Below are 15082 nucleotides of genomic sequence, written 5' to 3'. Positions count from 1 at the left end.
TCACTTCACAATTCTAACTTGCCTTTTTGCACCTCTGATTCCATACATATTTTATACTTTGTTATAATGTTAATCATTTTTAAAAAGAGAACAGAAAAGCAGTCTGCTCGTGAAAGTAGAAACACATTCTTAGGATAGTTTTCCTTAAATTCCTTTTCCCCCTTTAGCTTCTTATGGATGTTCTTCTGATACTACTGGCAGGAATCTAACTGATCTATAATCTACAAACTTACACATCTGGCAGAACTAAGCTCACACAATTAAGACATTCACTATCCCCCTAGTTCAACTTATTGACTCCCTAAAAAACTGATAAACTTTACAGTTGTTATGAGAAAGGGGAAGGGGCAAATACATACACACACATACACATTTGCTATTTACATTCTAAAAACTGATGAAAATAAATTTCTGAAAATGGGAAGAACTTAGACTCTTCTGCTTTATGAGAGAGAATAGAACCTTCACATGAAATTCTGAGTAGGGACAAATATGGAACTTACAATTCTTTTAGTTACAGCTTGAAACAAGCAACTCTCCAAACATTTTAGATTTCAAATCTAAATCGTACAATAATAGTCTCTTGGATACTGCATATGAAGTATAAAATAATTTTACTTTTAATTTACAAGAAAGACTTCAAAGATTTAGTTAAAACTAAGGAAGAGTCAGATTTAGCTAATTGCTTCCTCTTTTAGATAACAAATCTTAGACATACCCAACTGTTCTTTTATATAATGTTGCAAATAGCAGATATCCATACAATATCCTTTTACTTTCTGCCTATTCAAGAGGTGAAATTGGGGAATTGCTGGTATTAGAATACAAGAAAATAAGTATAATAAAGATGTGCACATGGTACAGGGAAGTCCTGAACTAATTTATCTAAACTATTACATCCCTACTCATTCAAAAACTTAAGACATTTCTGGTCCCTTATGAATACAAATATAATTATGAAATGCTATGTAGAAGAATTATTTGTGGAACTTTTTTTTCACTAACACTAAAATGAAATTAAGAAACACCTTGTGTTTGGGTAAATGTACTCAATGAAATATACTATCAATTCCTCTATCATTGAAAAATAAAAGAAAAGTTATCTCCTCATATGCAAAGTGAAGAAAATGGAAGAAGGAGAGGGGAGTATCCAAAAGAGATAATATCAATATGAAATATTTCAATATGAAATGAAGTACTGTGATTTTTCTCCACCTCTGGATATAAAGATTAATCAAGAAACACTGTCAAAACATATGGTTCCATTATGATTAAATGCTCAAAAGACTAAAAAATTCAACTATGAACAGATTATAAATAAACTGTTTCAGGGAAAAGTAGTGACTATTATTAAATAATGCTAATAAATCATGTCACTGCTGCAAATTTTAAGAACCATAATCCAATTTGAAAATGTGAAGTATCAAAAAGAACTGCATTGATCTCTAACCCAAATCAAAGTGAATTATCAAATAAAATTTGACCCTTCATTTTCTAAAGTAGGTTTCATTTCTTGGATCTTTTGGGGATAGTTGTAATCAGCTGGCAGAAATCAGAAGTAACTAAGAGTAACCTACCCCTTGATTTCAGTTGCCTTATGTTAAAAAAGCACTAAACTAAATGTTAATAAACAAAACTCCAAATACTTTTAAAAATCAAATAATTATTTATTTCTTCATTAACTATAAATATTGAAACAGTAAATTATGTGATCAAAGAAGATTAAGTAATATGTGTAAACAAATCCTAAAAGTCATATTTTGCCATTCTGTGTTTGAATTATCTCAAATTACACGTGAGTTATAAACAACTCAAAAAAAGAAGCCTACATTTTTAAAAAAAATACTCTAGGTGACCAAAAAAAAAACCAAACCTCTTTTCATATTAATAATACTAGAAATTTCATTCTCTTCAGTTTTAGAAATAATTTATATATTCCTACACCATTTTACAATTTGAAACATTGAAGTATTCCTATGGGTCAGATCTGCAACCAAAAGAAATATGAGAGTTAAGAGGCTTTCAATTTGAAATAAATGAAATCTACCTTTTAAAAAGGTGAATAGTATCCTATTTTTAAAAACCTCTTCTTCAGGCAATACCCACTCCTCTGATAATATTTGTGACCTGCTCTCTTTTAACAACTTAACTTTTGGCTCTACTTGATTGTATCAAGAGTTCTTTCTTCCAGGACTAAGCCCAGAAAGCTCTGAAAAATAAGTGAAACCACATTGGAGCTAAAGAGGTCAAAAGGAAGTATATGAAAAGATATGGATATTGTACAGACTGGACGTGGAGAACAGCTTAAAAAAAAACAACAACCAGCAATTAACAGCAAATGCTCCAGAAGTTACCTCAATAAGGTCCTTTAAAAGAATTTAAGGTAGAGTCTGTATTTGATTTAATTAATTCTCATAGGTCTGTCTTGGACTGTCCAATTTCTTTATGAATGGGTCATAGTAACTTTAGTTGATATAATCATTCATAAAATTGTGAATATACTATAACTGATTTAAAAGTACCCCACTAATTATATATATATATATGCATTTCTACTGTATTTTCTCATGTAAAAAGCTATACATTTCTACTTTAACTTCTATATATTTTAATATATCAAATGCTACCTCACAACCTTCAGTATTAACAATATATTTTCTCTCTTGTAATCATGAAAAATATATATGTGATTGATTCACAGATATTTTACTTATTTAGGGCTCATCCTTGTATACATAAAAGTAAACGAAAATCAGTATCCCCTCTCTGTGCTATAGCCCTTGTGATTATATTTACACATCTTTAATTTTATATATAATCCTAAAATATATATATACAAAAATTTATAATTCTTATGGCATAATTTCTACCAGGAGTAAACAAAAGTATTTTTTATTAATAGTTATATTTTATTTAAAAGTTCTAGGTGGGTATAAATTTGTCTTTTAAAAAATTGTTCAAACAATATCTTTTCTTTCAAAAACTGTTTCAATTCTCACCCATCCTTGGTTTGATCAGCTACTCCTGCCAAGAGCTGCACAGTCCATGGATTATAATGTGTATCAGTATATAATCCAAGATAACGCTGGACAAAATCCTCTGGGGTCATGTAATGCTCTCCATCAACCTCAGTACTCGCATACTATGGAGAAAAGAAACAAAGGTTATAAGGATAAGAATAACATGTTTCTTTATAACTATCAAACCCATGAAATAATAAATCAAAATTTAGTAGAGAAATGAAGGAACGTCAACAGATCTTTTCTTTTTGTGTGAAAGGAAAGAGGGAATATTCAGCTGACTGATTTAAGAATGTCAGAAAGACAAGAGATTTCAGAGTACAAAAGATACAAGGACAGCAAAGATGGTGTCCAGAACCTCAAAGTGAGAAGATAAAAGATCTTCTAATTTTCAGAGACTTTCTTACCCATAAAAGAAGTAAAAAAACAAGTCATAATGGAAATTCTTGCTTAAGGAAGTACAATTTTTTTTTTTTACTGGTTCCAATTTCCAGCATGTGACAAAAAATTAGAAAAGATACTTTTCTAAGAAATTTCTTGAAAATTATATCAAGGATTTTATTTATAAGGATGACCAATGTAACCAAAACCTATGCTCTGTGGGAAATCTTTTATTAAATGAATATTTGCCCCTTTGACTGAAATTAATCTTAAGTAGACAAATTCATTCTAGACATTCTTATTGCTAAATCTGGCAATGCCAACAAATAAAATAATCATAGTCCACTTATATGTTGATAAAATAAGGCTTGATTGTTGAAATCTGTTTTTAAAATGACTTTTCAAATTAAGTACCTGAAAATGCCATAGAAAAGAAGTTAATATCAAATAATAATGTTCTCTGTGTATTTTTATGAAAAAGGTTAACTTTCATTCTCAATAAAATGTTAATCCTTTCTTCTAGGTAAAATTAATAAACTGTAATTCTGCAGAATATACCCATTCAAAGAGTTCTAAACTTCATAATCCCACAGCATAGCAAGTATTCAAAGATGTCATTAATTTCACAGTTCAAACTAAATAAAGCCTTCAAAAGTAGCTTAATTCTCAACTACCCAATTCATTACCTCAAAATATCTTTACCTACTTTCTCCTCTGCTTTAGAGAAAGAAGAGACCCTCTCCTTCTTGCCAAGAGGAATACCTCCAAGACCTTGATCAAAGCCCCTCTTGCTTCAAGAATACTACTTAATCAATCATTATTCTCTCTAGCACTTCCACTCTCTTTCTCCATTGACCCCTTCCCTTCTGTTTATAATATGCTTAAACATGCTTTTATCTTAAAAATCAAACAAAATCCTTCTCAACTTAGCTATCCCATAAAGCTACCATATGATCTCCTTTACTTCCCTTCACAGCACAGCCAGGGATGTGCTGAAGTCAGTTCAAATTGGCTAAAGAGATTAGATTTTCAGTGTGAGCATTCACACCTCAGAAATAAGCACACACTACAAATCAGGGATTGACTTATTATTTTGTTGATTGTTTAGATTTAACAAAGGAAAATATGTTAATAACATAGATTAAACTTTTTCATTGACTTGTTTATTAAACATTTATTGGCATATCTTATTAAGTCTACATTTATTATCTCCATTTCCTCTAAATTATTACTATCAATCTTGAATCAATCTTTGTACACCAATCTTAACATGTATTTTTGAATATGTCATTATCCTACTCAGAAAAAGTTCTCAGTGGTTCCCACCTCTCCACTAAAAAAGGTTTAAACTCAGCTTGGGAAGTTTAGAGTTATTTTCTTATAGACTTGAAACAGGGACTCTGCCTTGGCTTTGCATTTCCTATTTCCCTGAAGTATAATATATTATTTTGTAGTATATATAGTAAGTGTTAACAAATGTTTGTTGACTGAATAATCTTAAATGTTATCTAAGCTCCCCATTTAAAATAGGTCCTGTTCAGAAACACTGACACCCAGAGAAGGAACACTGGGAATTGAATGTAAACTGTTAGTACTACTGTATCTACCCAGGTTACTTATACCTTCGGAATCCAATTCTTAACGTGCAACAAGAAAATGGGATTTACACACATATATTGTATCTAGGTTATACTGTAACACATGTAATATGTATGGGATTACCTGTCATCTAGGGGAGGGAGTAGAGGGAGGAAGGGGAAAATTTGGAAAAATGAATACAAGGGATAATGTTATTAAAAAAAAATTACTCATGCATATGTACTGTCAAAAAATATTTTATAATTATAAAATTAATTTAAAAAAAGAAAAAGGGTCTTCCAAAGATGAAAAAAATAAATAAATAAACAAATAAATAAAATGGGTCCTGCTTCTCATCTCTATTAACAACTGCTTTTAGCTATATCAATAGACATCTTTATCACATTTTCAAAGTGTCAAAAGAATTTACATTTATAATCTCATGGATGCTTTACAACAATAATCCTGTGAAGCGGTTACTAATGTTACTATTATCTTACTTGTAAACTGAGGTTTAAAAAACTAAGGGGGTCACTCCTGGCCACATATTTAAAGAATTGTAAAGACAACATTTGAATTTGATAGCCTCAATCAGCCTACCCCTCAGAATAGTTTCTACCACGAAGTAAGTACTAATTGATGTTTGTTGGATTAAATATCTCTTAAACTAAGGACTTTATCAAATATAATATTTAAATTTTATTCATTGAACTATTGTAATAACCTCTTACTTTGTTTCTCAAGGTCTTTTCCTTTCCAATCCATCATCCACATAGATACTGAAATGACTATCCTAACAAACAAGCAGCTAGATGGCACAGTAGATAGAGCTCTAGGAATGAAGTCAGTAAGACCTAAATTCAAATCCAGCCTCAGATACTTACTAGCATTAGCTGTTTGATCTTGAGCAAGTCACTTAATCCTATTTGCCTCAGTTTCTCATTTGTAAAATGAGCTGGAAAAGGAAATGGCAAACCACTTCAGTATCTTTACCAAGAAAATCCCAAAGCTTTCCAGGCTCAAAAAAAACCCCCATCACTGATTCCCTATCCTTCATAGGACAAAATAATATATATATTTTTATATTTATAATTGTCCCAAAGTAAGCATTTTCACATGAGCATTTAAAATCCTTCACAATTTAATCTCCACTATCTCTCCAACTTTATTACTCACCATCATATATACTCTTATATTCTGATCAGACTGTATACATTTTCCCTTATGTAGTCTCACTGGGATACAAGGCTAGAAAACACTCACCTTCCTAAAACTCTAAAATTCTCCTTCTGGCGAGTTTGGGTACCATTTCCTCTATGAAATTCTTGACCTTTTCGATTGAAAGTATTCTCTAACTTAAATCAATTGATGCTGAGTGAAATGAGCAGAACCAGAAGATCACTGTACACTTCAACAACAATACTGTATGAGGATGTATTCTGATGGAAGTGGGAAATCTTCAACATAAAGAAGATCCAACTCACTTCCAGTTGATCAATGATGGACAGAGGTAGCTACACCCAGAGAAGAAACACTGGGAGGGGAATGAAAATTGTTAGCACTAATATCTGTCTGCCCAGGTTGCATGTACCTTCGGATTCTAATGTTTATTGTGCAACAAGAAAATGATATTCACACACATGTATTGTACCTAGACTATATTGTAACACATGTAAAATGTATGGTATTGCCTGTCATCGGGGGGAGGGAATAGAGGGAGGGGGGGTAATTTGGAAAAATGAATACAAGGGATAATATTATAAAATATATATATATATATATATATATATATATATAATAAAAAAAAAAAAAGAAAGTATTCTCTATACTCAAGTATTCTGAAAGTACTTTTTCTAAAACTCTCCCTCATGACATTCTGTTTATTTGTATATCTATATAGACAATGTGTTCCTTGAGAGCTCTAGGAATGGGGGATTATTTCTTCTTTGCCGTCCTGGTGTCTTACATAGAGTATACTCTTAATATTTGCTAAATTTAATACCATTGTTCAAAAAAGGATATCATAACCACAGAAGGTACTCAAAATTAGAATGATGAAAGAAGCTATCTTGATTCCTGCTGGTTATATTTTTTTGTTTTTTGTTTTTTTACTTTTAGCTGTGGTCAAAATTCTACTCACTTACCATTCACAGGCTAAGAATCTATCGGATTCACCAGAGGGTATCTTTCTTCTAATTTATCAGTTTGATTGCTAACATAGTGGCCAACATACACAGGGGGAGGGTAGAAGCATATTGCACTTTTTTCAGAAACAGCACATCATAATTTCTGGAGTCAAAGAAACAGTGACCTGAACACTGCCAAGAAGTGAGACTGCATTTCCACAAGCTACCAAGGCCACAGCTAACAACCAAGAAAACAATTGCTTTCATTGTTGCTCATTAATGAAACCAGGTCCAACTTGTGCCAAGAGTTACAAATGATGCTAAAGAGAATCACTTTCCTTGGGTTTTTCCCCCTTTTTTCTTTCTTCCTTAAGTGTTTCTTCCTAACCCAATCTATTTTAATTTGATTTTAACAGAAAGATAAAGTATCAACAGTCCTAGATATAGCTCAGAGGGGTTAAAAAGTCTTCTCATTGACAAGAACTATTGTGCTTGACTTCTAGATGAGGCAGTTAACTAATTAACTCATTAAATTAAAGGCAATTACTTGGCAAATTCATTTTGTCTAAAGAATAGCAGTCTAAGACTAGTATATTCAGAGCTGAAAAATCCATGTATATATTGGGACATACATATATGGTCCTTAAATAAAAATCATAGCTGATATTTACAAACATTTCAGATTTTTAATATCACAGTGAACCCACGAGTAAAGTGGGACAAGATTCATTTACATATTTTACATATAAGAAAAATAAGGCTCATAGTTGTTGATCAATTTGCTTGAACATTAAAAGACTGGATTTCAAACATCAATATTCACACTTTTTTAAGAGTCCAGTTTGTAGCCTTGGTTTTGAGGGCTTTGGATGTTGTAGATGGGAAGAAATATCACAATCCCAAATAATTAGAGGGAAGAACCAAAGTGCTTGCATTTGATAGATTTTGTTTTTAAAATGGGGCCTTAAAATTACCCATGCATATATCTGGTAAATAAAAACTATTTTTTAAAAAATGGGGCCTTGTTTTTTCAGCTTCATCTGCCATTCTTAATGAAGACTGATAAATCAATTTTTACCTCTTTTATTAATAAGACTTCACTGGATATCTTGAGTTGATGATTTTGTGACTTAGATGGGCAAACTGTCTTTGTAACAGATAAATTATTTATAAAAAATGTTAAAGATTATATTCTAAAAAAAAAAAAAATCTATTTTGTGCCAGACACTGAGCTAAGTGCTACAGATGCAGAGAAAGAAAAACAATCCCAGTCCTCAAGGATCATACAATCTAATGGAGGAAGACAAGAGTTAAAAAGATGGCAGAGAAAGAAAGAAGAGGTAGATATTTATCACTGGAGCATGATAAAGTACAGAGAGATACAGACAGGTGGGCAATTATAAGTGGCTGCCTTGGGACCCTCCCTAAATGGAAGATCTAGAAGAGGATCTCCAATGTTTGTTTTTCAATTAGAGAGAAAGAGGAGTCTTGGAGCAAAAATTGTAAGGACCACTTAGATTGTTTCTGCAATAATCCAGGCAAGAGGTAATAAGGATACCAGAGTATAGGCTGTAGGATTAGTGAGAAAAATTAAGAAAGAGGTTGTAAAGGCAGAAATGACAAATTTGGTAACAAATTAGATATGTGGGTTGAGAGGGAAAAGATTTGAAAATGACACTAAGATTGCAAAGACGATGTCTACAACACTAATGGGAAAATTGAGAAGAGGCAAAGATATAGAGGGAAAGATGAGTTCAATTTTGAACATGTTTAGATCAAGAGATGTCCAAGATATACTTAGATATGGAGAACTGGAGCTCAGTTAAAGAGATGAGAGATGGATAAACAGAGCTGGGAATCATTTACATAGAAGTGATAATTAAACCCATAAGAGCTGATGAAAACATCAATCTGGACAGGGTAAAGGGGAAAAGAGTTAAGATGGAATTTAAAACAAGGCCTTGGGAAACAGGAAAAGGCCTAACCTAAGTGAAGATATAGCAAAGGAGACTGAAGAATAATCAGCAGGTAGAAATCAGAAGGGAAATGAAAAGAGACTCAAGTTGAGAAAGGGCCATTAGATTTTGGCCTTTTAAGATTTAAGATTAAGAAATCATTGTGATTATAGTAATCTAGTGCTTGATAAACCCAAAGACTCCAGCTTCTGGGATAAGAACTCACTATTTGATAAGAATGAGAAAAATGGAAAATAGTATGGCAAAAACTATGCATTGAACAACCCTATATCAAGATAAGGTTGAAATGCATTCATGATTTAGACATTAAGGGTAATACAATAAACAAATTAGAAGAGCAAGCTACAGGTCAGATCTTAGGAGAAGAAAGGAATTTATAGCCAAAGGACTAGAGAATATTATGAAATGCAAAATGGATAATTTGGTTAACATTGAATTAAAAAGTTTTTGTAAAAACAAAACCAATGGAGCCAAGATTAGATTAGAGGGGAAGCAGAAAGCTGGGAAACAATTTTTACAACCTGTGTTTCTGATAAAGGCCTCATTTCTTAATTACACAGAAAACTGACTCAAATTTATAAAAATGCAAGTCATACCCCAATTGATAAGTGGTCAAAATACATGAACATATAATTTTCAGAAATTAAAGCCATTTGTAATCATATGAGAAAATGCTCTAAATCACTATTGATTAGAGAAATGCAAATTAAGACAACTCTGAGGTACCATGTCACATCACTCAGATTGGCTAAAGTGACAGGAAAAGATATTGATAAATATTGGATGGAATGTTGAAAAACTGGGACACATATTGTTGATGGAGTTGTGAAATGATTCAACCATTCTGGAGAATAATTTGGAACTAAATCCAAAAGGTTATAAAATTGTGCAAACCCTTTAACCTAGTAATCTCACCACTGGGTTAGAATCCCAAAGAGATCATAAAAGAGGGGAAATAACATATATATATATATATATATGTATATATATATATATATATATAATGTTTGCAGAAACTGAGTAGATGCCCATCAGTTAGAAAATGGATGAATAAGTTATGGTATATGAATGGGATGTAAACTAAAATACCTTTCATGCCTCCAATATGACTCTATTCCCACTATGAATATATTTTATAATGCCAATATAAATTTTTTACTAGGAAATAGAACGTAGTTTAACGTTAAATAAACATCTGGATTCTTTCACTAACTTTACCTGAGGTGAATCAAAATGATTTAAATATTTCAAATGGAATGGGATAACAAAAGATAAGAAAAAATGTCTGAGGACCTGCCTCCCCAATGCCAAAAAGGAGTTTCAATAATTCAATAGTATGCAAATGATTTAGCATTAGTGTAATAATCTCCAGTTTGATTCCAACCAGCTTCTAAAGACTGAAGAGATAAGGAAGCCAAATGATTATGGAAACAATTAATGCAAACTTAAATGTACTTTAATTTCAAAGTCAATCCCACTTGCTATTTCAAAGATGCCTTCTTAACAGCTAGGAATCCTAGATGGGCACCAAGTCAAGGACAAGTGAAAGACAATCCCAGTGTGAAGGCAGCACTAGTATAAAAATAGTAGAGAGGCTATTTCTTGGTCAAACTTTTCGAATGCAACTCAATTATTTTTCAAGCAAAAGTGTACATACTCTGATAAACAATTCAGAATTTAAAAAAAAAAAGATGCAACAGTATAGGTAACAAAAAAAAAACTCTCATATTTTGAAGCTTGAAAATTAGACTGATTTCCTTAAGATAGATTGTATTGGTATATTAAGTCAAAGTAGTTGCTTGTAAAAAAAAAAAAAAAAAAAAAAAAAAAAGGCATCACATGCAAATTGTGGTGATTAGATCAAGTTACTTCCAGTTCCAATGAGGTCATGATATTTGGCCACAATCCAATACATCAAGACCTTGATTACCCAAGTAAGCTGACTTGGCAAACTGCCTAATTTTATCAGTGATTGAGTCTAGTCTTAAATGACCCTGGGATTTATAAAACAATTATCACAAGCTAAGCTTAGAGACTGAACCTAACAGAGTCAATCTATAACCTTAAATCACTTCTGTAAAAGAAACAAATGAAAATCCAAATAATTTGAATTTGTAGGAGCCAAAATTCATGGAAGCTTTATACCTGTAAATGCCTAAGGAAAAGAATTCAAATCTGGAACATATAGTTATGATTGAGGTGTTCCTTCATGTTTTCTAATATGCCTAAGGAAAGAACTTTCTTTAAAAATATTCATACAATAAGCATAACCATATATTCAAAAACAATACTTCTAGGAAAAAAATTTTTAAATGCTCCCAAAGATTAATATTTCTTAACACTTCTAAAGAAAAGATCTCATCACTGGAAACATAAGGTATATAGTGTAAAAATTACATTTCTCTCATTCACCTAAAGGCAACTTGTCTAATGTATAGAGGAATGGACATTAAGTCACTATCCCCAAGAAGCTATGATGCTGTGCAAAGTACTTAATTCCTCTGGTCCTATTTCTCATCTGAAATTGGGGTTACTATAATTCTGCTTACCCAACAGAGCTGTCAGGATCAAATGAGATAACATAAGAGAAAGCAATCTGAAAGCTCTACAGTACCAAACCAATGTAAGAGTTAAAACACATTAATGGGCAAGATATCCAATAACTCTCTGTATCTGGCTGGTAGTCTCTTCTCATTGGGCTTACTAAATAAGAGGGAAGAGTTGTTCTAATATTTCTCTTTGTCTTCAAAACCAAAAACAAAAACAAACAAAAAAAAAACTTTTCTTGGGTTTGGCATCTATTACCATTCAGCTCACCAGGGAGACCAGTTCTAACTGGCCTAGGTAAACTTCCCTGTCTTTCCAGTGTGCAACTGTAATATGAGTACAAACTATTGCATGACTTTGTTTCACCTGAGAATTTATGTAACATTTGCTTCTTAACATTATTTCGAATTCATCAGCAAAATAATGAAAATGTCAATAAGGTGTGGTAACAAAATATATAACTGCTATGCATTTCATATAAAGCAACGTATATACATGACCAGACACTAAAAATAGGTACAGCACGTACAGAGTCAGGAATTGAACACACAAAGCTATTCCCTCCTGATGGTCTTTCCCCTTTCTTGGACTCTATTTCCAACAGAAGCCAAATTTAGGCAGGAATGTACGCCCTTTAATAGCATGACATGCTCTTTTCACAACCAGTTATAAGCAAAGCAGACCTACAAAACTTTTCTAAGGCTATAATAGGTAGGTCATCCTGTTTCAATCTTCTGGTTTCTTTGTAACATGAAAACATGTTACACTGTAAAAAAAAAAAAATATATATATATATATATATATATATATATATATATATATATATATATACACACACACTAACAAGAAGCAGCAAATGCTAAATCTCTTTAGCCATACTGATCAAGAAAGACAATTCATATTAGCAGAATTTTTAAAATTATAAAAAGATCCTCACATGTACTAATATTACTAGTTTCACACATAAATCATATGTATCTATGCAAACACACACACACATACACACATACACACACATACATGGATACATGTACAGACATACACAATAAACCAGGACTATTATATAAAAACCTTGTTCCATACAAATAAAATCCAGAAGGAAACTTATATCTCTAAACAACCTTATCTATTTGCTATTCTAAAGATTCATTCATTTCATCTTTCATCTCTATTTTTGCCCAGTCTTTCTCCAGGCCTAGAATGCACTCCCTCCTTACCTTTGCTTCTTAGAATCTTTATCTTTAAAGCTCTACTCAAAAGCTACTTCCTACATGAGGCTTTTCCTGATCTTTGCTCCAGCTTCTATTTCATATCTAATATTAAATTCAGTATGTATTCTACATTTAGTTTTATGTGTACTTACTATGTCCCTAAATAGATCGTATCCTCCTTATGGACAGGGACTATTTTATGCTTGCATTTCAATTCCCAGCACCAAGCTGAGTGCCCAGAACATAGCAGGCACTTAATAAATGCTGCTTGTCTTATTTGGTCATAGTTTTGATCCTGATAGACTCAGATTGAATGTAAATAGCAATTATTTCTACTTTGGCCATAAACCCTGAAGGTCTTCTCCTCCCAGATTTATTAATTTATTTAGATTTTTTTTTTTTTTTTTTTGACAAGGTAAAAGAGGAGATTCTTTGCCTCAATTACTACCTAACCTTAATCACTGGATGGGTGTGGCTTCACTCAAACTGAGACTTGTTGAAGATTTACCTTAAAAAGACCAAGGTCTCCCATTTCATTCAGTCACCAGGATCCATATCTGGCCACTGCACCCAGATAATTCTAGAGGGGAAAGTGTGACCTTGCACAGTCCTCCCTCACTTAAATACAATTCACTTGCATGTCATGGTATCACCTCCCTGATGTCATGGTCTTCTTCCAGATCAAAGGACAAACCACAACAACACTTTCATTAATTTATTCATTCATTTTGTATTGTCCACTTTATGGCACATACTGTTAAATTACTATATACTGCTTTCACAAAAAAGGAAAAAGTGGGGAAGAGTTGCTAATAATTTTCTTTGTCCTCAAAAAAAAAAAAAAAACAAACTTGTTAATCAATGAAATTAGCTACTGGCATACATAATACACAAATTCTAAAAATATTATAGAGCTTTTTAAAAAACTATAAAATGGGGAAAATAATATTTTCCCAATATTGTGGGATTTTTGTGACAAGCACTGTAATAATATGAATAAGTATTATTGTATACTATTTCATATTGGTATGGTATTTTAATTAACAATTCACAATCAAAATGAAAGGGAACCCAGATGTTATCAAGTCTCACAGACAAGAAAAGCAAAACTCAAGAGAGATCAAATGATTTACCTGAAGTCACACAGCTTGCTGTTTAGTGACAGAAACAGGAATAGAACTCCGATCTCATGATTTCCCATCAGCATACTTACTACTCTCCCACAGCTGCCTTTTAAGAACATTTTATACAATTTCACTGACAACATGCATTGATAATCTTGAAAAACTAATGCTTACCTATCCAAATAAAATATGACATCTTATTTTTGCAAGAATTTAGGCAGATGTGATACAAAATTAAGTAAAATAGTTCAAATAAGAGCTTTCAGTAAAATTGTTTAAAATTTTAAATTAAGATTTTATTCTGCATAAAATTAACCATGTAATTCTAAACCTACTCCTTTACCAAGAATACTCTCAAAAATCAAGACAGTATATAACAGGAAAAATCTATTTGATACTTTCTATATTCCCCTCTGTCCTGAAAATCCTATTCTTCATGTCATCAATTCTGTCTTACTTCTTTAACTCTAGTAATCACCTGAAGCCTAGATCTTGATCTTCAATTCTTCTCATTCTGTACTCTCTCCTTTAGATTTTACAGGTTCAACTGTCACCTACAACAAACCTATACCTCCAATTTTACTCCCTCAGTTTCATATTTCCATGATCTGAGGAATACATCTGACAATTGCAACTTAAATGTTAAAAAGAAACTAATGATAACAGTTCACATTTGTGTGATACTTTGAGGTTTAAAAAGTGATCTTCTAATAAAAATCCCAAGAAGCAGGCAACACATTTTAAAAATGAAGAAAATGAAGATAATACATTTGACTTGATTTGTCCAAAATCAAATTCTTCATTAGTAGCAACTGGGTACTCAACCCAGGTCTTCTAACTTTAGAACTAATGTTCTTTCCACTGCTTCAGAAATACTCCTTGTTCTCTCATCTTCTTGAAAGTCCTGCATTTAAAGCTTTATTGTCACTTTTCATTTATTTCTTTTTCATCTTATGCCTTCTCACTATCAATCCAGATACTGAGTTCCATAAAATTTTAAGAACCAAAGAATGTTAAACTAGGAATGTACCTTACATATTATCTAATCCACATTTCTCCTCTTACAGATGAGAAAACTGAGTCTTGAAGTTCAAGTTATTTGCTCAAGTTCATACAGCA

At 32.0% G+C, this 15082-nt stretch overlaps 1 protein-coding gene across 3 annotated transcripts in view; it reads right to left on the bottom strand.

Annotated features, from left to right (window-relative positions):
* The window catches only part of SLC25A12 (solute carrier family 25 member 12), a 104935-nt gene that overhangs the window by 85569 nt on the left and 4284 nt on the right, over positions 1 to 15082 (bottom strand). For all 3 annotated transcript variants that reach the window (XM_074303127.1, XM_074303129.1, XM_074303128.1), the window contains exon 3: positions 3000 to 3142. In XM_074303127.1, the coding sequence (XP_074159228.1) occupies positions 3000 to 3142 (143 nt within the window). The remainder of the gene's footprint in view (positions 1 to 2999; positions 3143 to 15082) is intronic.

This window comes from Sminthopsis crassicaudata, chromosome 3, assembly GCF_048593235.1.
Source record: "Sminthopsis crassicaudata isolate SCR6 chromosome 3, ASM4859323v1, whole genome shotgun sequence".
Taxonomy (NCBI): domain Eukaryota; kingdom Metazoa; phylum Chordata; class Mammalia; order Dasyuromorphia; family Dasyuridae; genus Sminthopsis; species Sminthopsis crassicaudata.
The sequence above is the reverse complement of the archived record's forward strand: the minus strand, read 5'-3'. Positions and strand labels throughout refer to the sequence as shown.